Source organism: Misgurnus anguillicaudatus, chromosome 21, assembly GCF_027580225.2.
Source record: "Misgurnus anguillicaudatus chromosome 21, ASM2758022v2, whole genome shotgun sequence".
Taxonomy (NCBI): Eukaryota; Metazoa; Chordata; class Actinopteri; order Cypriniformes; family Cobitidae; genus Misgurnus; species Misgurnus anguillicaudatus.
In genome coordinates, this window is record NC_073357.2 from 13,094,837 (window position 1) to 13,121,605 (window position 26,769).

The 26,769-nt window shown below is 39.5% G+C and overlaps 1 protein-coding gene across 1 annotated transcript; it reads right to left on the reverse strand.

Moving 5' to 3' along the window:
* Positions 1 to 15,372: 15,372 nt before the first annotated feature.
* On the reverse strand, positions 15,373 to 20,161 carry LOC141353246 (uncharacterized). The gene is made up of 2 exons (XM_073859728.1): positions 17,460 to 20,161; positions 15,373 to 16,863 (listed from the first exon to the last, which is right to left on the reverse strand). Exons 1-2 carry the CDS (start codon positions 17,491 to 17,493, stop codon positions 16,136 to 16,138), a joined length of 762 nt encoding a protein of 253 aa, XP_073715829.1. The 5' UTR covers positions 17,494 to 20,161; the 3' UTR covers positions 15,373 to 16,135.
* Positions 20,162 to 26,769: the final 6,608 nt, after the last annotated feature.

The window sequence follows — 26,769 nt, forward strand, 5'->3', positions numbered from 1 at the left end:
GGTCTTTGTCGATTTGTCCATTATAGGATCTAAGCAAAAGTTGAAGTCCCCTCCTATAAGTATATTTTGTTGTCCCCCCGCGGCCTTTAGAAACATATTTTGCATGAATAGCTCATCATCATAATTAGGTGCATATAAATTTAGCAGTGACCATTGTTCTGAGAATATTCTACAATTAACAAAAACATTAGAGTTGTGACGTTCGCGAACGAACCGATTCATTTGAACGGCTCACAAACATGAACGATGGGAGCCGAGTCGCGGCTGGAGGGGAGCCGTTCTTTCTGTCGTTCTTTTTTCCTATGCGTGTTTCACACAGATGCACACAAATTAGCTCATCTGTGAGACAGAACAGTTATAGGGGGAGGGGCTCACCCAGCGCAGGGGTTGTTCATTTAAGACTTGAAGGGGCTGATGTCCTATTTGCAAAGTTTACATTAGTTATAGTAGTAATATTGGACTGTATGTAGACATTTCCATTTTATTTATTCTAAATTGTGGAAGTGTTTGTAGCTATTTTGCACAGAAATTCATTTCAGCCGGCTTTGTTTTTGATATTTATTTGTGAGTAGGTATTGTATGAATAACATAAGTCAACGTAGCTTTACACATACACACACTTTGTACTAAAGGTAAATCCAAAATAGTAATGTCACTGTCTAATGTTGTGCAACCCTATGGAATATAGTCTACACATGACAAACGAGGTAATGATCAATATTTCAGAATAATTCAAACTCAGATATTGGTGTGTGATATCTGAGTTTTAATGATTTGACTACAAATCTAACATCATCATTCCTCCCAGTGATTATTTACAGTTTTACAGGACAAACTGAGATGCCCCAAGCTGGCTTCTTAAAACTGACTAAATATTTAAAAAGAGCCAAATGAGCCGTTCTTTTGAACGGCTCTTTGAAAGGAACGGATCGCCAAGATCCGGATCCCCTAAAAGAGCCATAAATCCCATCACTACAAAACATAGCGCCCTGAGGGGTCAGTATCAGCATCAAGTATTTCCAAAGGAGTATTTTTATTTACTAAGATGGCTACCCCTCTGGCTCTTGAATTGAATGAAGATGACACTACCTGCCCCACCCATTCTCTCTTTAATTTTTTGTGTTCCTGTGCAGTTAGGTGAGTCTCTTGGAGGAAAACGAGGGCTGAATCCGAAATCGCATACTTACTGTGTAGGTACTGAATTTCATTGGGTACCTACTTAACGTGCGCTAAGGCAGTATGTACATTCGCGTTAAGTATGTACAGCATTCGCCATGTTGACGTTATCATGTGACATGACGTAGTAGACTTGTTCGAGTTCATGCGGAACCACAAGAACCGACAGGAGATTGACATCACAATACCGCGAGAGCAACTCGAAATCAGACTTCTCCGTATGATTTCTGGAATCGCTCTCACGGTGCTTTGATGTCATCCAGCTGTTGGTTCTTACAGCGGTGCATAAACTCAAACAAACCTATTAACAGATATGAAAACTTATGCGTGTGTATGAGGGACAGGTGCACTAACACCTGATTGCATCAGTAACTTGATCTGTAACAGTGTTACAGATATATTACACATTATTTTGTAGGGGACAAAATAAGTAAAACAAGCAGATTGTAATTTAATATCTATTGTCACATGACAGCTGTGCTTGAATACAAACTAGACAATGCAGGCAATGTGATTATATACATTTTAGTGAAGCAATCTCTTGTATTTACTTAAAACAACAGGAGACATGAATAAAAAATGAACGAACAAAACCATCACAATAAATGAAAACGTATTGAAGTGAATCCCATATGAAACAAAACTTTATTCAATTGTATTTTTCTAACAAACCATCACACTGCCATCTCAAACAGCTGTGATAATTCTACAGCTTTATTTTCATGAATCAGCGGAGCACTTTGTGGTAAATCCTGGCCGGTCTGTGCGTGAAGTCAGGGTGCTGAGGAACAGTCCTGTGTAACGTATCAAAATCACCCGATTGGTTGGTCTCCGGTCGATTGCTTTGCTTTCCCGTGGCATCATGGGAAAGCTGGGATAGAAGTGTCCATCCGATGCACGCTTCAGAATCGGGGCGGACTCAGTAGGGCATCCGGGGATTTCTCGCCTACTGATTTTATGGATACTGAGGATTCGGACGTACTACTCTGTTCTCGTGCTGTTTCCCTTACTACATTTTCAGTAAGTAGGCGGTTTCGGACAATACTTAAGTACACGTGCCTCTGAATCTCGCGAGAAATAGTCCAAAATCCCGCTAATTCTCGCCTACCCTTTTACGTATACTGAGGTTTCGGACATACTATTCGTTCGCCTACTGCTTTTTGCCTACTATATAGTATGGCAGTATGCGGTTTCGGATTCAGCCTAAATCTACTTTTAACTTTTTAAGATATGCCAAAACCCTTTTTCTTTTGACTGGCCCATTTAGTCCTTTAACATTAAAACTGACACATTTCAATACTCTATCCATTAAGTTCTTTCTTATTTGTAAGCTTGATCTGACCTCTTACAATCATACCATAAACAAAGCATATGTAAACCTGTAAGCAACAGATAAATGGAGCACCCAAACAAAAAAGAAAACTACCCCCAGAACCATTTATAGAACCCCTTAGTGCCATCTTCAAAAAGAGTGGCACACCTCCCTTCATCTGGAACGGTCTTGTATCCGTGAACGGTTAGACTTACTTAAATCTAAGAGCTTCTGCCCCCCAGGGGCTCTCCGTTATAACATAGAATATTATATAAAACACTTTAGCGTAGAACTGACTGTAATAACATATCCACTCAAGTAGATGAACAAAATCTTGAAATTATTGTGACTTAGTTTACAAAGTGACTTCATCAGATCATTTGTTTACAATCTTCTGAATTTTCAAGTGTTCTCTCTCACAAATGTTGCCGCTTTTCTTGGCGTTTTGAATGTCTTCTTTTCCCCATCTGGTAGAGTTACCATCAGGGTAGCAGGATAAAGTAAAGCAAACTGAATACCTTTGGACTTCAGTTCTTTTTTACCCAATCGTATTCCTTTCGGCGCTTTACCAAGTTGGCACTCAGATCCGGAAAGAACATCACCGGCGAGTTTCCGTACATTATAGGACCGTTGTTTTCCCTGGATAATTTTGCTGCCGTACAGAGTATCCTCTCCCGATCCTGGTATTTTAGCAGGCGTATCAATACAGCCCTCGGTCTTGCCTCCACGGGTGGTCTTGGCCCGAGCGTCCGGTGTGCTCGCTCTATTATTAGCGGGTCGGGAAAGTGCTCTTGACCCAATACCATCGGGAGCCAGTTGGCAAAAAAAGTGACCGGGTCATTTCCTTCACAGCCTTCACGCACGTTAAGAACGCGGATATTGTTGCGTCTGCTGTAGTTCTCAAGTGACTCAATTTTCTCCATCAGATATTCATTGTGCTTAGTCAACTTGGACACCCGCGAATCCAGATCGGTGACATGGTCCTCCGCCGCCCCGATGCGATCTTCCGCTTCAGTGACGCGGGATGTCAGATTATCAAGCAAAGATTTTAACCCCGATATGGATTCATTTATCTCTGCAGTTTTAGTATCCAGTTTATTGGAAAGGGCTAGGTTCCCATTTCGTATCTCTTGAAGTATAAGCGCGTTGTCCCCGGCAGGTTGTGTTTGTCCGTGCGCCATTTTGTCACTGCTAACTTCTTGTTGTTGGCCTTCCTTTTCACACGGTGAAGTTTGTACACTCAACGAATTAGTTTGCTTATGTCTAGATCTTAGATCCATTACCCGGCAGATAAATCAAAATAAAGAGTGTTTTTTCTTTTTTTTTTGGAGAGGCTATAGTGTTTTTAAGAATAAAGTTTCGGAGAGCAACCAGGAACGCGTCCTTCTAGCTCAGCTGCATCACGTGACCCCACAATAAAGCTTCTTAAATCTATTGTAATGTTCATGTTTTTAGCATTTTTTGCAAGCCTATAAGACTTTTATTTTACTAAAAAAAGTATTTTGTACTTTATTTTAACCTATTTTTTTTAACTACAAGCATTCCTCACTGAGCCATTAGGGGGTTGGGTCTCCTCAGGTGTGAAACACATCAATATTCATGACCATTGACCCTCCCTTGCATATTGCCTTTACACAGCAAAAAGTGTCTTACAAAAGGTAAATCTATGTATTTTTTCATGTGAATGAGTGGGTTAAATGTTTTTTTGTAGCAAATTCTCTACTCTACAAGAGTAGATAACTTTTTTGCTTGTTAACAAATGTTTAGGATGTGTTTCTTGGCCTTATTTCAGCAACTTTTTGTTTTCTTTTTTTTACTAACCACGCATAAACATCATTTACTTAAAAATACAAACATGTACATACATTTATCTTACATATTATTATAGCACAGTTTGTGCTGAATACAGTGTTATGTGATATTAGCCATTAATGTGTTTTAAAGCAACTGAAAAAAGACCAAATGTGAGAGCATGTCAGAACCTCTGACTGTGTCCAAAAAGGGTCCGACCCCAGAGGGTTAAGTACAGATGGCTGGCGATCCCATTTGGTGACCTTTAGGGCCACGAGAAACTACACGAGAAACTAAATGAAAATACCATATTGACAATGACTCCCATTTTACTGGTGTATATAAAGAACATTGGCAAAGGACTCAAGGAAGCTTCTGTATTCAGACTTCCCGCACTGCTGTGTGTCATTTTTACTTGCCAGGTATGATTTGACTTTGTGATTTTATTTTTACTTTACTACTTTTATTTTAGATGTGAATGTTGACATTTTTGTGTGATGAATTTGGAAACTAAATGATTGATTTAAGTGTAACCTGCTTGGCAAAATAAATTGTTATTATTGATTCATTCTAAATTCTTCAGAAATTGTATTGATTTATTTTAATTCTTTCAGAAATTATTATTTCCAGTAGATTAGAAGGAGTCTGGTATTACCGCAAAATAAGTATGTCAGGATATGATCACACTAGTGTTTTGATGTTGAATGGAGCAGGTAGCACATTCACCAGGACTCTCAGATTTATGTCTATCACCTGATTTAGCAAGTTGCATGATCGTGACTAAGTAACTATTTTTATGATCGGAGCAAGCATGGGGCGGCCAGACATAAAAATATTATTAGTTTACCCGGCAACCTCTGACTAAATTCAGAACTGGCAATTTTGTGTCCGTGAGATATACGCAACGGCCGACGTATATCCTGTGCGATATCGGGTCCATAATGAACGAATAACTAAGACTATGGGAATTATAATCAATAATCTAAAACAATATTAATAATGTATTAAGTTTTATTATAAAATTTGGAGTCAGATTTGAAACCTCATAGAGTCAAATAAGAGCAAAAGACTAAATTTGAATGAATGTTTTAATTCTTAAAGGAAGAGATTCAGAACACGAAATCCTTTCTCCCACGGCATTGGAATCCGTCGTTGGACCAGTGGGTGGGTCCTTACATAAATTAACTCGTTGTTGCAAGTTATAGAACATATGGCAGCTTATGTAAAGTTATGTGTTGTAATTCTGTTGTAAACATTTGAAGAGCTTTGTGTTTGATCCAATTTCTCATTTTTAAAGCAAAATCTGAGAGGACTCAACTGACTCGGGTTAATAGTCACTAAGGACTCATAGTTCTCGAGTCATTTTAGGGATCTGGTTAAATGATCCGAGTTTCGAGTGACTCGCTCATCACTAGTTTTGATAGTCTAGGGATAATCAAGAGACCAGAATTTTGCGACCGTAGTGTGCGTGATGGATTGTATTCTGATAGTAATTCTCTAAGATATGAGGGTGCTAGGCCATTTACAGCTTTGTAGGTGATTAGTGATATTTTAAATTGTATGCGATATTTAACTGGTGGCCAGTGTAAAGATGCCAGAATTGGGCTTATGTGGTCATACTTCTTAGATCGTGTAAGTACCCTTGCAGAAGCGTTTTGAACTAGCTGAAGCTTGTTTACTTAATTTGCATGGCATCCCCCGAGTAGCGAGTTACAATAGTCTATTCTAGAGGTCATAAAAGCATGGATAAGCTTCTCTGCATCAGATGTAGACAGTATATGGCGTATTTTCGAGATATTTCTAAGATGGAAGAGTGCTGTGCGACAGACGTTGGCAATATGACTATCGAAGGATAAGTTGCTGTCGAACATCACACCTAAGTTCTTAACAGTGGAAGATGGCACCACAGTGCAGCCATCTATGTGCAACTTGTAATCTGACATATTATGTTTGTAGCGATTCGGTTCAATAATAAGTATCTCTGTCTTATTAGAGTTGAGCTTAAGAAAGTTATGTGCCATAACATCGCTAATGCAGTCTGTTAGCTTAGAAAACGTGTGTGTTTCGCTGGGATGTGAGGAGATGTAAAGCTGGGTATCATACGCATAGCAGTGAAAACTTATTTTATGTTTCCTGATAATGTCTCCTAGGGGTAACATATATAACGAGAACAGGACAGGACCTAAAACTGATCCCTGCGGTACTGTACACCGTATTTAACCAGGGAGTGATATGACGTTTAAACAACGTTTGCACTAGCACATTGGATGCCGTTGCTCCCATTCGAAAAAAGAGAATCAAAGAAAAAAACGCCAGCTCCATGGTATGATCATCATACTGCAGCCCTTAAAAAAGTAGCCAGAAAAATGGAAAGAAACTACCGAAGCACAAAGTTAGAGGTATGGCGTTCAGCATGGAAAGAGAGTGTTCAACACTACAGACAGGCTATTAAAACCGCCAGATCTACCTATCTCAGTACGCTTATTAAAGAAAATCATAACAACCCTTGTTTCCTATTTAGCACAGTTGCGAAACTGACTAGAAACAAAGAGTTGTTTCTGGAGAGAGAAATAATAAATTATATGCAAACTTCAGACGCTGCGTTGAAAAGAGGGCGGGACTTTCAACAGGTCACGTGTCTTTCCGGGACCCGGTAATCCTGTCAGTGTGAACGAATAAAATATCAAACGTCCCGGAAAATTCCAGGATTCCTGTCCCGTGTATCTTATGGAATTTGTGTGTGAAAAGGGCTTATGACAGCATATTAGCACATAACCTCTGAAAGAGTTGACAAATATCGCGTTATTTACTCACCGATTTCCACGTGTAGATCCAGAACTGTGTTTTCAACCATGATAAGTACATTCCAAAATCGGTCTTTTTTTCTTACAACGCGTTGTTTTCTCGTTTCATGTGTTACAATACTGATAAATCTACAAGGTATATAACATCCTGAAGACTTCTCAGTTTTTCAAAATAAAAGTAAGTCGAGTTTATAGAGTAAGTAGATCCTGTCGGGTCAAAAGTAACACTTGTTAGTTTTGTCCCGCTGCTAATACTGTGTATAATATGGTAAAAATTGATATTATTCTAATTTGATTTAATTTTATTTTCATAGCGTTCAAACTATTGAATTTTTTTTTGTCTCAGCAATTTAAGTTTGTACTGTTGGTTGCTTTTGAAACATTTGATAAAACTGAAATTTAAAATAACAATGTAATTTAATTATTTTTTACAAAGATAAATGACAAAATAAGTTTGCAGTTACATATTAAAGAGGTCATAGTAATATATATTTAATAAAAACAAGTGTAACACAAAAATCATGTTTTGTTGTGTTACTTTTGACCCACCTGTGTGTTACTTTCGTCCCTGCTGTCAAGGTCAAAAGTAACAATTCACTACTCTTGTTTAAAGTGAAATTATACAGAAGTCGTTTTACATTTGTTCAAAATTCCAGCTGGTTTTGATAGACCACACTTGTGAGTTATTGACCACAGCAAAAATATATCTCTGTCTAAAACATTAACTTTTAAAATTAAGTTTTTCTGAAAATGGCCCCTGCTCACCCCTATTTATGTTTAGTGAAGTCAAGAAAGAGCGTCCACATTGTTGGAAACCCTCTGCATCGTCAGCAGGTGTCTCAGGTTCACTAGCGTTTCGCCCCTTAGCCTGTACGCTTCACCTGAGTGGGGCAGCAAAGAGCTTTTAGCCTTTGCCTGCAGAGGGGTTCCAACTCTGGGCTCTCTTCAGCCACAGCCATCTTGAGCTTGTCTCGGCTGCTAAGGCTATCTCCCTAGTGGCTTTTTTCAGATGTCTTGGATCCAGGCCAACTTTCTGCAGGAAATAGCGCAAAGATGTTGTTGGGAAACCGCGACAGCCGACTTCGATGGGAAACATGTTAGCGTGCCAACCTTTGGTAAAAGCCTCATCAATCAAGTCCTGGTACTTGTCCTTCTTAAGTTGATGTGAGATAGCTAGCCTGTCCTCCCACGGCACCGTGAGTTCCGCTACGAAGATGGTCTTGATATTCCTGGAAATCAGGACCAGATCCGGACGGAGTGAGGTCACTGCAATGTCTTGTGGAAAGACCAACCTGCTCCCCAGGTCCACTTGCATCTCCCAGTCAGAAGCACGCTGTAGAATGGATGACGGGTGTTTGGCAGTTGCCTTTACCGTGGGAGTATGGTTGCCTTCACGCTGGAAATCAATAAATTCTGGAGACTGTGATGCCAGGTTGCTGTTGGCTTTGACCCTTTGCAGATCCACCCATTTGGCGACTTCTGTCAGGACCTTGTCATGTCTCCACCTGTATCGGCCGTCTCCCAATGATTTGGGGCATGCCGTCAAGATATGATTCAGCGTGCAAAGCCCTGCTCCACAGTTCTTGCACGATGGATCTTCTTCCTTGCCCCAGATATTTAAATTACTTGGGGTTGGCAAGAGGTCAGCTACAGCACGTAGCAAGAAAGCCAACTTGCCTTGGTCGATTTCCCAGAGCTCTTTCCAGGACAGTGATCGCTCAAGAGCCTGATCCCACTGCATCCACTGCCCTTGCGAGGCCAGCCCTACCGCTTTCACACGGCGGTGTTCTTCTTCTGCTTCTCGGACCCTCTGCGCCACAAGCTCTCTCTTGCCTTTGGTGTTGGCCTTGCTCCACCTCTTGGTACTGTAGTGTCCAAGTCCCATGCGGCCCTGGCAGACCACTCCGACAATCTCCTGATGTCTCCAGTGTGCTTCAGCTTCTGACACCGCTTCTTGGGGCTTCCATTTCCTGCCGCACTTGATGAACTTGCTAGCGTGCTGGACTTTCCTATCCTTGGACAAAAGTAGAGTGCTGACTGCTCTTGCCTTGGTGACCTTATATTCTTCAGCTACTGATGAAACAGGCAAACAGATACATTGTTGACGTTACTGTTAAAAATGCACTTCCAATAAAGTGAGTGTTGGCAAAACCGGTTGTCATTTTTAATGTTGAGGCAGTGGGGGTGTTGGCAGCTACTGGAATGTAACTAACAAAGTAACTTGTAATCTAACTTAGTTACTTTTAAAATCAAGTAATCTGTAATCAGATTACTTTTTCAAAGTAACTGTGGCATCACTGGCCACCACTATACCCAATAGTATATTTACCACTAGATTACCATACGAACATCTTGAGTCATTTAAACCTACTACAATAGAAGAGCTCTCTAAATTAGTAATGTCATCCAAATCATCGTCCTGTATACTAGACCCCATTCCCACAAAATTACTAAAAGAGGTATTTCATTTAGTGTCAGACACGGTTCTAAATATCTTTAACTCATCTCTAGAATTAGGATACGTTCCAACAGCTTTCAAACTAGCAGTTATTAGACCGCTCATTAAAAAACCAAACCTTGACCAGGGAGATCTTAATAATTTTAGACCTATCTCAAACCTACCTTTTCTTTCTAAAATATTAGAAAAAGTAGTGGCAAGCCAGCTACGCACATTCATAGCGAATAATAATACATATGAAAAGTTCCAATCAGGATTCAGGCCCCACCATAGCACAGAGACAGCGCTGCTTAGAGTTACAAATGACCTCCTATTAACATCCGATCGTGGTGAAATCTCAATCCTTATATTACTAGACCTTAGTGCAGCCTTTGACACAATAGATCACAGAATCTTACTCAGTAGACTAGAAAACTATGTTGGCATCAGTGGTCAGGCGTTAGCCTGGTTTAGATCGTATCTTACCAATCGCTATGACTTTGTTTATGTAAATGAGGAAGAGTCATATCACTCCCCGGTTAAATTCCGCGTACCACAGGGATCAGTTTTAGGCCCTATCCTATTCTCGTTATATATGTTACCTCTAGGAGACATTATCAGGAAACATAACATAAGTTTTCACTGCTATGCAGATGATACCCAGCTTTACATCTCGTCACATCCTAGCGAAACCCACCAGTTTGCTAAGCTAACAGACTGCATTAATGATATTAGGGACTGGATGGCACATAACTTTCTCATGCTAAACTCCAATAAGACTGAGATACTTATTATTGAACCAAATCGCTACAACCATAGTATGTCAGAATACAAGTTGTCCATAGATGGCTGCACGGTGGTGCCATCTTCCACGGTTAAGAATTTAGGCGTAATGTTCGACAGCAATCTATCTTTCGATAGTCATATCTCCAACGTCTGCCGCACAGCATTCTTCCATCTTAGAAATATCTCAAAAATACGCCATATGCTGTCTGCATCAGATGCAGAAAAGCTTATCCATGCTTTTATGACCTCTAGAATAGACTATTGTAACTCGTTACTCGGGGGATGCCATGCAAATCAGGTAAACAAGCTACAGCTGGTTCAAAACGCTGCCGCAGGCGTGCTTACTCGATCTAAAAAGTATGACCACATTAGTCCAATTCTGGCATGTTTACATTGGCTACCAGTTAAATATCGCATACAATTTAAAATATTACTAACCACCTACAAAGCCTTAAATAGCCTAGCGCCCTCGTATATTAAAGAACTACTATCAGAATACAATCCACCACATAAACTGCGCTCACAAAATTCGGGTCTCTTAATTATCCCTAGAATATCAAAAGTGTCTAAAGGTGGTAGATCCTTTTCCTACTTGGCCCCTAAGCTCTGGAATGATTTACCAAATAATGTTCGAGTATCAGACACAGTCGATTAATTTAAATCTAAACTTAAGACATTCTTCTTTAACAAAGCATTCACATAAAATATGTCCAGTAAATGTACTTTTCCAGCAGTAGTTATTTTGTCTAGAACAAAGCACTCACACACCTCATATGGGTAATACACTCTTGCCGCAATAGTTAGCCTGTCTGGAACCGAGTTGACTTAAACAACTATAATGTATGACACTTCCATTACATGTGAACGGCCCCTACGCTAATAGAACTCTGTTTTTGTCTCCCTGTCTTTTCCTCAACCCCGAGGACAATGAGACAAACAGACCCAGTTTCTGTTGCTGTGAAGGTCATCGCACCACTGATCTACTGGCTGTCCTTCACCGTGATGCCTAGCCAATGCGCGACCAACGACCACCGGCTGAACCAGTTTAATCCGCTTACCCGCTTCCTATCCCTACCGTATCTATCTATATATATATATATATATATATATATATATATATATATATATATACATATATTAATCTCTCCCAAGGGTTTTTGTCCTTATAGGATTTTTCCCACCGGGTTTTTTTCCTAGGGGTTTTTTAGTCCCAGGGAGAGTCAGCCAACTTTGGCTTAGCTTAGCACTTTACTGTATATGTAACATTATCAATACGCTTGCTTGTATGGTTTAACCTTTGCCGCTATGTTTTACTGCTTATATTATCTATTGATTTTCTGTGTTCTCCTTTACATCTACTCATGTAAAGCTGCTTTGCAACAATTAACACTTGTGAAAAGCGCTATATAAATAAAATTGAATTGAATGACTCTTCCTCGTTTACATAAACAAAGTGATAGCGATTGGTTAGATACGACATAAACCAGGCTAGCGCCTGACCACTGATACCAACATAGTTTTCTAGTCTATTGAGTAAGATTGTGTGATCTATTGTGTCAAAGGCTGCACTAAGGTCTAGTAATATAAAAATTGAGATTTCACCACGATCGGATGTTAATAGGAGGTCATCTGTAACTCTAAGCAACGCTGTCTCTGTGCTATGGTGGGGCCTGAATCCTGAATGGAACTTTTCATATGTACTATTATTTGTCAAGAATGTGCGTAACTGGCTTGCCACTACCTTTTCTAATATTTTCGAAAGAAAAGGGAGATTTGAGATTGGTCTAAAGTTATTAAGCTCTCCCTGATCAAGCTGTGTTTTTTTTAATTAGCGGTTTAATAACTGCTAGTTTGAAAGCTGTTGGAACGTATCCTATTTCTAGCGATGAGTTAAAGATATTTAGAACCGGGGTTGACACTACAGGGAATACCTCTTTAAGTAGTTTTGTGGGAACTGGGTCTAATATACAGGACGATGATTTGGATGATGTAACTAGTCTAGAGAGCTCATCTATTGTAGTAGGTTTAAATGAATCAAGATGTTCGTATGGTAGTCTAGTGTTAAGTGAACTAATGGGTAGAGTGGTGGCTGCCTGGGTAGCTACGATGTTTTCCCTAATAGCCGTAATTTTGTTAGAAAAGAAGTTCATGAAGTCGTTACTATTGTGTTGAAGTTTACTATTGGTTTCTGTTTGTTCTTTGTTTCTAGTCAGTTTTGCAACTGTGCTAAAGAGGAAACGAGGGTTATTATGATTCTCATAAATAAGCTTGCTAAGATAGGTAGATCTGGCGGTTTTAATAGCCTGTCTGTAGTGTTTAACACTCTCTTTCCATGCTGCACGCCATACCTCTAACTTTGTGCTTCTATAATTTCTTTCCATTTTCCTAGTTGCATTTTTAAGGGCTGCGGTGTGATGGTCATACCATGGAGCTGGCGGTTTTTCATTGATTCTCTTTTTTCGAATGGGAGAAACGGCATCCAATGTGTTAGAACAAACATTGTTTAGGTTTTCTATTACAATATCTAGATCGTCACAGTTATCTGCTACATGTTTAATTTGGGACAGGTCTGGAAGAGTGCTAATAAAACTATCTTTAGTGGTGGAAATTATTGTTCTGGCTAATCTGTAGCATGTTGTGGATTGAGTGATCCTATCTAGAAGTACAGTGTATGACACAAGGTAATGGTTAGAAACTGCATCACTCTGAGGTGATATTTTGATGTCATTAATATTGAGTCCGAGTGACAGAATTAAGTCTAATGTGTGCTTACGAGTATGAGTTGGCCCTGTCACGTTTTGTCTAATATTGAGAGAATTTAGAACATCCATAAACGCAAGTCCTAATGCATCTTTTGGGTTATCCACATGAATATTAAAATCACCAACGATAAGAGCTTTATCTACAGTGACTACAAGCTCAGACAGGAAATCTGCTATTTCTTTAACTCATTCCCCGCCATTGACGAGTTATCTCGTCAATTATGAGTTAATATTTAACTAATAATATGCCTTTCTGGACGAATTTCAAAGTGAAAGTGTAATACCGCTTTTATCCACTGGATGGCGCCAAAACCTAATTTATCAAAAACGGAAGTTAAAAAGATTTCAAGGTTTATTTTAATTGCCTTTATGTTTGATAGTCATTCTGAGTCTGATATCTAACATAAATTTGTTTACAAAAACGCAATTTTTTAAGCTTTTTGCTCAAAATGTTGTATTTTTGAAGAGAAATATCCATATTTCAGTGGTTAAATTAAGTAGAAAAAGTACATTTATAATGAAAGGTTTTTTCCCCATTTTGATTGTTTTTTGTTTGTTTATTGTTTGTTTGAAAGATTAGGGTGTGTTCTTTAATTTGATATAATTTGTATGTTTATATATTTATAGAAGAAAATTTTTCCTGCAAGGAGTTTTGTGAAACTTTTGTTAAAATCAAAAAAATGCAGGTGGGCAACTTTTCTCAAAAAGGCTGGCGGTGAATGAGTTAAGGAAATCTGCAAGGTGGCCCGGAGGTCTATAGATTGTAGCTAAGGCAAAAGAGAGCTGTTTGTGGTTACGATCAGTTATTTCCATAATTAGTTCAAATGATTTAAATTTTAGTTCAGATTTTTGGTTTACTTTAAAAATTTTGTTGTATATTGTAGCTACACCACCCCCTCTCCCCTTTAATCGAGGTTCGTGTTTATAATAATAGTCTTGTGGGGTGGATTCGTTTAAACTAATGTAGTCGTCTGCTTTAAGCCAGGTTTCTGTTAAACAGAGTGCATCTAAGTTTTGGTCTGTAACAGTGTTGTTTTTGGCAGCCCTTTTAGTTTTCGTTTTAGTCTTAGTCTTTTGGACGAAAATGCTTTTAGTTTTAGTCACATTTTAGTCACTTGTGAAATTTATAGTTTTAGTCAAGTTTTAGTCGACGAAAACGCAAAAAGGTTTTAGTCAAGTTTTAGTCGACGAAAACGCAAAAAGGTTTTAGTCAAGTTTAAGTCAATTTTAGTAAATAAAAGTATTTTTTAACCAATGAATTTAGGTTAAAAAGGGTGGTGTATTTAATACAATTAAAATGTGCATTAAGGTTGGCCCTGAGGGCTTGACGTTGTTTTAGTCGGTGTGCCTTCTGCGCATGTCATAACAAAAAGTTATGAAGAAAAAGTTTAGCCTAATATACCATCATGTTGAGTTTGTGTGTTACGCTGAGACCTCGCTTATAAAGTTGAGAAACGCGTGCCTTACCTTATTTAAATACACCACAAAAAGTATTGGAAATGGACTTAGGTTTGACAAGCAGATACATGTAAAACCTTAAGCTTACCATGAAATATGTCACAAGCCGATTGTCGAGTAAAATTAAATGTATATGATATTTTAACAGCGTGACTTGTTAGTTACCTTTAAAAAATATTAGCGTGATGAGCCTTCAGGTGCCGCTTGAGATTGGTGGTATTCTTCCCACCTAGTTTGTGGCCACATTTACCGTCGTCTCCCAATATGCATTTCGTTTTTCTGTCTGATGGATTATACTGAAAGTATGTCCATAAAACATCTCGTCGTTTCCGTTTATTGACGTCACCGCTACGGTCCTTCGGACTCGCCACAGCCGCAGGTGTGTTGTTGTTGTTGTTTGAAATCTGGTGCGCGTGCGCGGCATGGCGGCAGCCGGGTGGTGGGCATGAGCGTGAGTGAGACTGTTGAGTGTTGACCCAAAACAAGGATAGAAAGCGGCAGCATTGCTGATACGTTTGAGCTAAAAACAGACAGATTTCACTCAAAATAGGCAGAAATGACATGCATTATGAACGTCAGACTTAATAATAATCATAATAATAATTTTCGTTCCGTCTCGTTTCGTCAACGAAAACTCAAAAGCGTCTCGTCATGTTTTCGTCACCTTAGAGACATTTTTAGCTAGTCATCGTCGCGTTAGCGTCATAAAAAATAAGTGGTCAACGAAATCATTTCGTTATCGTCATCGTTGACGAAAACAACACTGGTCTGTAATTATTTCATTGACAATAGGTTCTTCATTGGTAAGCGATCTAATGTTAAGAAGGCCGAATTTAAACATTCGAGGTTCATCTGTTAATGTATTGTTTTTTAATTTAATATTAATCAGATTTGTACCAAATGTGGCAAGCGGTGCTCTGTATTTATTTGTTCGGGGAACAGATACAGTTGAAATGTGTTGATATTCTGGTAAGATTGACTCGAAGTGCTGGGATATAAGTGATCTTGACATATCACGGCAGCTAACAGAAGGACGGTTAAGCCGATCCATCTGTTTCCTGACCTGTACCCTGGATAGTCAGACTGTATTAGAAGTATTGGTCAGATTTATAGAGAGAATCGCCCTTCCTTCCTGAGACGGATGGAGGCCTCTCTCTTTAGCAGGTCAGGTCTCCCCCGGAAATGCTTTCAATTGTCTATAAACCCTACGTTATGCTGAGGGCACCATTTTGACATCCAGTCGTGAAGAAACAATAATCTACTTTAAGTTTCATCCCCCCGGTAGGCGGGGAGGGGAACAGAGCATATAACATTGTCTGACATTGTTTTAGCAATTTCACATATCTCTTTAATATTATCTTTGGTGATCTCCGACTGGCGGAGTCTGGTGTCATTTGTGCCAGCGTGAATAACAATTTTAGAAAACTTACGCTTAGCATTAGCCAGCACTTTAAGTTTTGATCTAATGTCTGAAGACCTGGCTCCCGGTATACAATCGACTATGCTGGCTGGTGCCTCAATGTTTGCGTTCCTAAGTATCGAATCTCCAATAACCAAGGCACTTTTAACAGACGTCTCAGTCGGTGTATTGTTTAGAATATCGAAACTGTTAGAAATTACCAGGCGGGGTCTTGGGTGGGCACGGGATACGACTGTGCCACCTGACAGTCACCCAGTTAGTCGGCCGTCTTGACTCAGATGCCGGAACCGAGCTATGTGTATTACGTTTAACACTAGGCGCACCCGAAACAGTGTTTGTAGCATTAGCGGTATTAGCGTTTGTAACATTAACAGTAATAGTGGTATTACTGTCATCAACTAGCGTTTGGATGCGCGCTTCTAGTTCTGCAATCTTCTCCATCAGCCTTACTACTTCAATACACTTAGCACAAGTAAACCCCTCTATGCTGATGGAAGAAGCTAAACTGTACATGTGGCAAGTAATGCAGGTTACAATAACAAGCAGAGTCTTACCGCTTTCATGTTGGGTGATGGGGTCTTCGGTCACCTGGACGCGGTCCGTGAAGCTGTATCGCGAGGGAAGCTCGCTCGCAGCACGCCCCGGTCGCCTGCGGGCGTCTGTAGGCACGCTGAATCTGCGAAGGCCGGGCAGCAGCTCCTCCATGGCTTCCCGATTGCTTTCATGCTGGGCGATGGTGTCTCCGTTCCCTCGAGCGCGGCCCGTGAAGCTGCACCGCCTAGGGTGTTCGCTTTTTGCACGCCTCGGTCGCTTGTGGACGTCTGGAGCCTGGGTGAACTGGGTGCTGTACGTCGTGTAGGATCTGCGATAACCGGGTATCAACTGCTCCACCGCTTCCCGCTCAGGTGAGGACAGGTCTGAATAGCATACATCGGATGAGTCCGCCATTAGATCGGCAAATGGTAATTAAAGCTGGCACCGTTTGTTGATGCTAGCGGGCTATATGCTAACACTGGGTGTTTATTAGTGATATTCTTAAGATAAACTAATATGTTATATTATATAAATAGGAACAAGATAGTCAGAAAATAGGATTTGGATGATGAACTCGATGTGGCTCTGATGCACGATGCTCAAGGTGTGTTCGACTCCAACCGGATTATGCCCATTTGCGGGTTGCTAATAACTATTTCTCTGTACCCATAGACTTTTTATTAAACCTTTATTTAACCAGGTAAAAACTCACTGAGATTAAAAATCTCATTCACAGGAGTGACCTGGCCAAGATGAGCAGCAATACAAGAAATTCAGTAACAGACTTACACAGCACAAAACAGTTTAAAACAATTACATATCACAAACAAAGTTTAAAAACAGTTGCATTTCACAGAGTCGTCATTCAGTTGCCAAATATCTGCTTTAAACTGGTCAAAAGAAAGAAGGTTTTGCAACTTCAATTTCGATTGAATAAAATTCCAGTCAAACGGTTCTGCATATGCAAAAGATTTCTAACCCAGTTCAGTTCTAGCAAAAGGAACTGACAGCATATGGCCAGAGGCGGTCTTAACATAGAGGCATAGGTAGGCGGCTGCTTGGGGCCTCGAAGTGGGGGGGGCCCAGCCAACCTAAAATAAAATATACTACAAATAAAAAATCATCATGGACACTTTAAAAGCATGGTAAATTGAATTAATATTCTTAAGAAATACGTTGAAACTGAAGTACTATTTAAAATGTCCAGTTCGTGTTTATCTGTCTCTACACACATACACCCCCCTTCTTTCACAATGAAATGGACTAGTCCGTAAAGGTGCGCGCTGCGCCTGCGCGAAAGATTAACACAGAGTGACAGGACAGGAGGACTGGGAAAGTACACAGAGACGAATCAAAACCAAAATATACGCGAAAATGAAACGATCCTATCCAAGCGGCTCAAATAAAAGAAAAAAAGAAAAGATATCGATAAATATGTGGCAACGCTGCCGAAGATGACACATTTTTTTACTACTGTCATTGATGATGATACTGACAGAAACAACAATGTCCAAATTAAAAGTGTGGAACAGGCCTCTACAGCAGCAGCAGCAGCTGTTAATGTCGTTAACCAAGAAATTGAAGAGGACTTCACGAAGTTGTTGCCGCCTGCTGTCAGTGGTGACAGTGTCATTAATGACGTTGACATTGAGGTGGAAGAGTTGCCCAGTGATGGCCATTTTGACGACGATGATGATGGAGCTTTGATGAGTCAACTGCCTAGTTCTGCTCAGTGATCAAAACTAGGGATGCACCGAATCCAGGATTCGGATTCGGCCGAATACTGGGCTTTTTGACGGGGTTCGGGTTCGGCCGAATCCTAGATTTTTTTCCCACCAAACCGAACCCTTGGCTTGCGCTACGCTGGTCGACGTCACGTGGCCGTTGATTACACACATCGGGTGCTGACGTGGAGATGAGCTTTTTCTTTCGGTGAGCCTTAGGGGCTGGACACACCAAAACTTTTAAACACAGCTGAAAACGCCTTGAGGACGCCAAATGCCAGCTGTTTTTCAGCCGAGCGCTTGGTAGCTGTGATGCTTCAGCTGTGAGCCGGTTGGTTGCTGTGGTAATGTCCCGCCCCTCCTCCACTGTAATTGGATGGCCGTGTGAAAACTGACATTGACGAGCGGAGCTTCTCACTCAAAGTTAAATATAGTTTTCAGCGCGGAGCTGCTTGCTTATTGGAAAAACGAGCTTGTCGCAACGCATCGCTTTCATTATGCATAGGCTTATGGTAATTGTCAAAATAGTTTTTCCAACTTGTCATCCTGGCATAATGTACAGTTAAAATTAAATAAAATGAAAAATACACTGCTGTGGACGTTGTTTACTTCATTAATGTGTTTTACTGTGTTAATGGGATAAGGATGCGAGTAGGATTCGGTATTCGGCCGAATCTTAAACGGTGGATTCGGGATTTGGCCGAACCTAAAAAATCTGGATTCGGTGCATCCCTAATCAAAACTACTAAATGTTTAATTATCAATTATTTAAAAAAAAAGTACTCAACACTGATTTAGGGAAACACACACACACACACACACATACACACACACACACACACACACACACAATTACTTATTTTAAATATAAATGTGATTGTGGTCTGGATTTTTTTTACTTTTATCACAGTCTTTGACATGTGAAAGATAAGTAACATTGGCTTTGATGCATTGTTTTAGTTTTTGTGCAGCATCAGATTTAATATTTTTTCTTCCTCATACTGTCCGTGGTTGTTTTTGCACCATTGACTTCCATTATAATAACATTTTTTGATTACATAGCCATGACACAAAATAATCATGCATTCTGCTGATTGTTGGTGGTTTACCCTGTTGGGAATAGGTAAAATGTGTAAGTTTACAAATATAACAGAGTGTAACATATACAATATAAATGAGGGAGAAAAAATTTAAATCTGATGCTACACAAAAATTAACAATGCATCAAAGCCAATGTTGTTACTAATCTTAAACATACCCAAGACTCTGACAAAAAGTAAAAAAAAACTTTTTATATTGAAAACAGTAATTTTGTGTTTGTTTTTGTCATGACTGGGTAGGAGTGACAGGACGCAAACGCAAAGTTAAAAATAAATAAAATTTAATAATAAAAACACGAGGGCTGACATGGTGAATACAGGAAAGGAATACAGGACTAGCCGTGACAGATTTTCCCCCAAATCAGTGATATCCTTTATGAACTTGGCAATTAAAAAAGTAAAAAACCTGGATTTTTTTTTTTTAGCAAGTAAATTCTATATTAGTACTCAATTCAAGCTTGTAGAAATGATGGCGTAAATATCAGCATTATACATTTTCTGATAATGGTGTTCCCATCATGCACTGGGGTTTGAATAATTAGTGAGGTAGAGTTTTTTCCCAACTGTATTTACTCTGTTTTATCATTGCTTTTGTTGTTAGGTTTAGTAACTTGCCATTTTGTGACATTTGGAGTTAATTTTCTACACAAAATGACACAATAATACTCAAAAATGATCCATCATCGAATGTTACCATCACTGTGTTTTGGGAACAAGTACAAGTATTGATGTCTCTGTGTTCAGGTGCCACATTATTTCTTTATAGATAGAGTAGCTACACAATATCTATTGTGTTATTTACTTAGTGGATTAATTCAATGTTATATTTTGGAGTAAATGTATTGCAAAGAAAACTTAAACTATGTAGAAATTACTCAACCTTTTACTGGCCAAGTTAAAATGTATTATTTTCTTTAATTCTATGAAACTTAGTTATATGTGAAATTTACCTCGAAAATATGCGTGCAAAAACTTGCCAAAGAAAAATTGTTGTTGTTTTTTCAGTGTAGCTGTGCTAATCCTGCTACCACCGACCTAAGCACTCTAGGCTTGCTGACAGATGACCCGGCTCTCTGGCCTAAGAAACTCACAGCCGATGAGAGATGTGCGATCATTCGCAGAGGTCCTATACAAGTTAGTGTAAATTTCCCCAAAAATCAAGAGGGGCGGAGATTTACCAGTAATAATTACTGCATCCAAATGAAAAATGAAGAGAAAATTAATAGGACATGGCTTATCTACAGTGAATCAGGGGACTGTGTTATGTGCTTTTGTTGTCGACTTTTTGGAGAGGGGAACACACATTTAAGTTCAGATGGTTTTAACAATTGGAAAAACCTCGGAGCTCACCTGAAACAGCATGAGAGGTCTGGTGAACATGTGTCTCATATGGAGTCCTGGCATACACTTACCCAAAGACTTCAGACAGGCACAGCCATTGACCAGCTGAACCAAAATGCAATGATGGCAGAAATTGAGAGATGGAGAAACATTTTAAAAAGATTGCTTGCCATTATTACCCATCTAGCTGAGGGAAATCTTGCTTTCCGTAGACATACAGAGAAATTATATGAGCATGGCAATGGAAACTTTCTAGGACAAGTACAGCTTATGGCAAAATTTGACCCTTTCATGAAAGAACATTTAAGAAGAATCCAAGAAAAAGAGCTGTCAGACACTTATTTGAGTAAGCACATCCAGAATGAATTGATAGCACTTGTGGCAAAGGGCACCCTTTATGCCATTGTTGAAAAAGTGAAGAGGGCCAAATATTATGCTGTCATAATTAACTCTTTCCCCGCAAGCTGCTGCATGTCCGTGTCTGTTTTAAAGATCGCTCTGAATGGGATCGCTATGAAAAGTCGGTCACAAACATGGAATTATCTCTGCTTTTTGCTCAAAATGTGGTGTTTTTGCAGAAACCTACCCATATTCAAAAGCTGATTACAAAAGAACTACTCAAGGTAGGATGAAACGTTTTTTTTTTTTTTTTTAAAGCAGAGGGTCTGTTCTTTCATTTGGTATATTGTATGTTTATTAGGGCTGTCAATAGATAAAAAAAATAATCTAGATTAATCGCATGATTTCATGAGTTAACTGCGATTAATCGCAAATTAATCGCATATTTTTATCCATTCTAAATTTACCCTAATTTAACACTTTTCAGGTTTTTAATATTCTAATCATATATACATATATAGATGCTTTATGCAAATGTATGTTAACAACAGCCTGTTTACATTTTAACAGATTCACCAGCCATTGTTTTGTATATGAATTTTCCTTTCAGAAGATTTTTCTTTCTCCATTTTTGTTTGCTGCTGCATCATTTGTGACCTGTGCAGGCAAGTTGAGTCGGAATTAGCAAATTTTTAAGAAATAGTTGTTCATATTTTGACATTCTCTATTAAAACATAGAACAATGCATGATTTGTTGAAATATAACAAAATATGACAGAACTACACGTGTTTGAAGTTGAAAGAGTCAAATTACCACAAAAATTTCCACATCCATACATTATATTACCACATCAATACCTTAAAATCACTGGTAAAACTAATAGATTTAGCACACACAAAGCAAAAACATCATCAATGTATGTTCAACTTTTTTTCCTTTTGTTTGATTGACATTGAGACAGACTGCTTAAAATCTAAGTGATCTAATATAATGTTACACATCAGATAGTTTTACCCAAAAGTTAACCAAACATTTACTTAAAACATAACAGATTATAGAGCCTACCTGCGTGAATTCTTATCAAAACAGATATTTGTAAAACTGTAATTTTGTGTAGATGTCTATATATATCCAGGTCGCGCACTCGCGCGTCTGTGTGCACGCGCTTCAGATATCAGTCAGTCAGCGTGAGGGGATCGCTTTTGAGTCTTGTCGCTCTTAATAACTCTTTAACATTAATCAGGTACCGAACTTTATCTCTCTTAATGACTCTTTTAACATCAAGCAAGTCCTGCAGTCTATTTTCTAAGTCATGCATAAAAGCGAAACCAAAATGAATTGAGACGCATTTTTGTATTAGATTAAGCATTAGGAGGACGGTAACGTTACACCTCTCAGACGTATAAATAAAGATCATATCAGATGTCCAACGAGCATTTAGAGCATTGGATTTGGTAGACGATTTGCTTAATGTTCTTATTTCTATGAAAACCTTTTACTCATTTAGAGAGAGTCACATTTGTCTGCGTCTCTGTTCATTCAACTATGGGCTGGACCAAGGGTCAAACAGAAATTGCGCGTTGCGTTAATCTCCGTTAAAAAAATTAGTGGCGTTAAAATGAATTTGCGTTAACGCGTTATTAACGCGTTAATTTTGACAGCCCTAATGTTTATATATCTGAAGAAGAACATTTTCTGGAAGGCATTAAACTTTGGTGAAAATCATGAAAAACGCTGGCGCTGGCTGGCAACTTTTTTTAAAAATGCTGGCGGTGAAAGAGTTAAGGGTGTCACGATTTCGATTTTAAATCAAAAACGATCGAAATTAAGTCACAACCTCGAACTTCGAATAAAAAAATGGGATCGTCGATGCTGCCACGCCCCCATGTCACGTCCGGTCGGCTTGCCAAGCAGGGGAAAATAAACTCTCAGAAGTGCCTTTAAAAACATCCATCCAGCGGAACACGATTTATATTTTAAACACGAGAGATGTATTGCTACAACTCATGCATGAATGCATATCATAAACAGGATTACTAGTGATCTGCCATATCATAAACAGGATTACTAGTGATCTGCCATCCGACAGAGCGCAGCTCTCTGCACGTGCACGAGAGAGCCGCCAAGATGCAGCGGGTTATATTTTAAACAAAAGGTATAGTTTGCCTCAGCTCGCATGAAACGCATAAAACTGAACAAAAACGTAAGGATTATTACTTTAGTTTATGTTTAGACTTTGGACAGATGCGAGAGCGCATGCACGTGAGACAGAGAGAAGCGCAGCTGCTTGACGCACCGGTTTTATTTCAGATAATAGGAGTCCAAGACGCGCGCATTAAGTCTATCTGCGTGCAAAAAGGAATTATCTCTCTACAAGCTCTCTTGCGTATAGTAAAGCCCACAAAACCCCATGCGAGGAAAAGCACGCAATGTGCATGTTAATGTGAAACTATAATAATAATAATAAAAAATATAGCTGCAAGCAGCGATACCGGGGTCAAGCCAAACATGGCAAAAAAATGATTCATACGCGATGACTGTCATGATTTTAGATCTAAGTTTGCATTAGTTTTAGGGAAAAAATAGCAATTTTTTGTATCTTGAGACCAATAGGTGGCGCTGTGCCGAAGCAATAGATGGTGCCTCAGGTCATGACTGTGATGACACATACCAAATTTAGTGTAAATACGATAAAGCGATACGGAGATATAGCCTTAAATGACTTGACCACTAGGGGGCACTGACCAAAACAATAGATGGTGACTCAGGTCATGATTGTGATGACACCCACCAAATTTGGTGGAAATACGATAAAGAGATGCAGAGATATAGCTTCAAATCTCTTGACCACTAGGGGGCACCGAAAAGTTTACAAGTCCTCTCAGAACATGTTGCTGATGAACCATACCAAGTTTCATAACAATACGCAATTGCGTTTCTGAAATACTTAAATTTTTTTTTAAATGGCCGACACACAAAATGGCCGACCAAAAACCATTTGGTATCGTTTGACTCAGCATGCCTCAAGAAATCTAACAAGACCAGTCTCATAATTTTACATTCAAGTTTGCAGTAGTTATAAGCAAAAATAGAAATTTTTTATATCTCGTGACCAGTAGGGGGCAGTGTGACGAAATGGTGATCACTGTTATGACATATTCCAAGTCTCATATCAATACGCAAAAGTTTTGCGAAGATACAGGCTCAAACACATTTTGGCGTGCTTGCCGTCACATTCTTTGATGCGTTATACAACAACGGATAGGTCTAACGAAAAGCTTTTGATAACTTTTTGTCTAGAGTGTCTCTAGATGATGCGTACCAAAAAATCAAGCCAATCAAACAAGCGCTCTAGGAGGAGTTTGAAAAAGTAGGTGTTCAATATAATTCAAAATGGCCGACAGGAAGTAGGTTTGACTCTGACATATTTGGTACAGTCGGACTCAGCACGAGACAAGGAATCAATAGAGTGAAGTCTCATGTCAGTGTGGCAAATGAATCAAAGGCTATAAAGATTTTAAAAAATTTCTTTACATATCCTGACCACTAGGTGGGGCCGTCCTAAAGATTTATAGGTGCACTCAGAACATGTCACTGATGAACTATGCCAAATTTCGTAGCGATACGTCATTCTGTTTGTGAAATACTGAACTTAATGAGAAAATTCAAAATGGCGACACCCAAAATGGTCAACCGAAAACCGTTTGTTATCGTTTGACTCGGCATGCCTCAAGGACTCTAACAAGACCACCCTCATGATTTTAGACTCAAGTTTGAAGTAGTTATAAGCAAAAGTAGGCATGCAAATGACATGCAAATCGGACTTGGTGGCTTGACCCCTAATAATAAAGGCATATAATTTTTTGTCTTAAAAAAATTCATTTAAAAATTGAGAATCGAATTGAATTGTTACATCAGAATAGAAAATGTAATCGAATCGAGGATTTGGAGAATCGTGACACCCCTAGTCATAATGGATTGCACCCCTGACATCAGCCACAATGAACAGCTGTCTGTGGTCCTGCGCATGGTTAATTGTGAGCTCCACAAAGGTGTGTCCATCCACGAACATTTTGTAGGCTTTCTCTTGGCAGAGGACACAACGGGGAAAGGCCTACTCAAACTTTTCCTTGGACATCTGAAAACACTGCTCCTGGATATCTCTGACTGCCGTGGTCAATCGTATGACAACGGCAGTAATATGCAGGGAAAGAAGCCGGGGGTACAAAAGAGGATCCTCGACCTCAACCCCAAAGCCCTCTGTGTCCCGTGTGGAAGTCACACACTAAACCTGGTCATTGGGGATGCTGCAAAATCCTCCATAATATCTCTTAACTTCTATGGTGTGTTACAGAGACTCTACTATCTTTTTAGTGGCTCTGTTCAACGGTGGGCCATTCTCCAGGAGAATGTGACAGATTTTACCATCAAGGCCTTGTCAACCACAAGATGGGAATGCCGTGTAGAGGCTGTAAAAGCTGTACGGTATCTATCAGCTTCCAGACATTCTGAATGCCCTGGAGGCTTTACATGACTTCGCCATAGAAAAGAATGATTCAGAGTGTGCATCCAGTGCTTCAAGCCTCTGCCAGGAACTGAAGAAATGGCCATTTATGGTAAGTTGTGTGGTGTGGTACAATGTCTTGTACGTTATCAACAAAGTTAGTAAGATCCTACAAAGCCCCAAAGTGAGCATTGAGACCATGAAGAGGGAAATCTCTGCAGTGATAGACTTTCTTCAAGATTTCAGGGAGCACGGATTCAATGCCGCCAAAATAGATGCCAGGGAAATAGCAAAGTAGATTAAGGTAGAGATGATCTGGCCAGACGTTCGGCAGAAAAAAACAAAAAGGCAGTTTGACTATGAGGGCACAGAGCAGACTACTTCAACTGCAGAGGAACATTTCAGAAGAGAGTTTTTCTTACACTTCGTAGATACTGCCCTGGTCAAGACTAGGGAGAGATTCTCATTCATGGAGAACTTTTTTAAGTTGTATGGATTTCTCTACTCCACTGATGTAATGAAAAGCACTGTACAGGCAGGCAATCTAGATGAATGCTGCAACAGGTTTGAAAAGACAATGGAGGATGTGGATGCAGGGGACCTCAAAATGGAAATTACAGGTGCTGTTAGGTCTTTTCCCCACACATCTCATCACCATTGAAAGTTCTTAGCTACATATACAAAGAGAATCTCCTAGATCTTTATCCAAATCTAAGCATAGCCCTGCATCTCATGCTTACTCTTCCTGTTACAGTTGCATCAGGTGAGAGAAGTTTCTCTACACTAAAACGACTAAAAAAACCATATCTGCGCTCATCTATGTCCCAAGATAGACTGTCATCCCTGGCTGTCATTTCCATCGACCATGAGATAGTGGAAACTGTTGATACAGACTCCATAGTTAGAAAATTTGCTGAGGCCAAGGCTCCCAAAGTAAGATTGGTATGAACATGATGAGAAAGACAAAAAAAGGCTTGAGGAGGAAGAGATGGAAGAGAGAAAGGGACAGAGACAAAAGCAGATGGAACACTCAGCACTCAAACACAGTCAAAAAGAAGAGCATGAGAAAAAAAACGAAAAAAGGAGAGGAAGAGACAGAAAGACAAGCAGGGGGAGAGAGAGAGAGAGAGACAGACATACAGACAGAGTAAAAACAGACATGAGGAGCAAAAGAAACAGAGGGATGAGGAAGAGAGAAAGGAAGGGACAGAGATACAAAAGGGAGATGGTAATCATTTAACAATAAAAAATCAGGTAACACTTTATTATAATGTTCATTA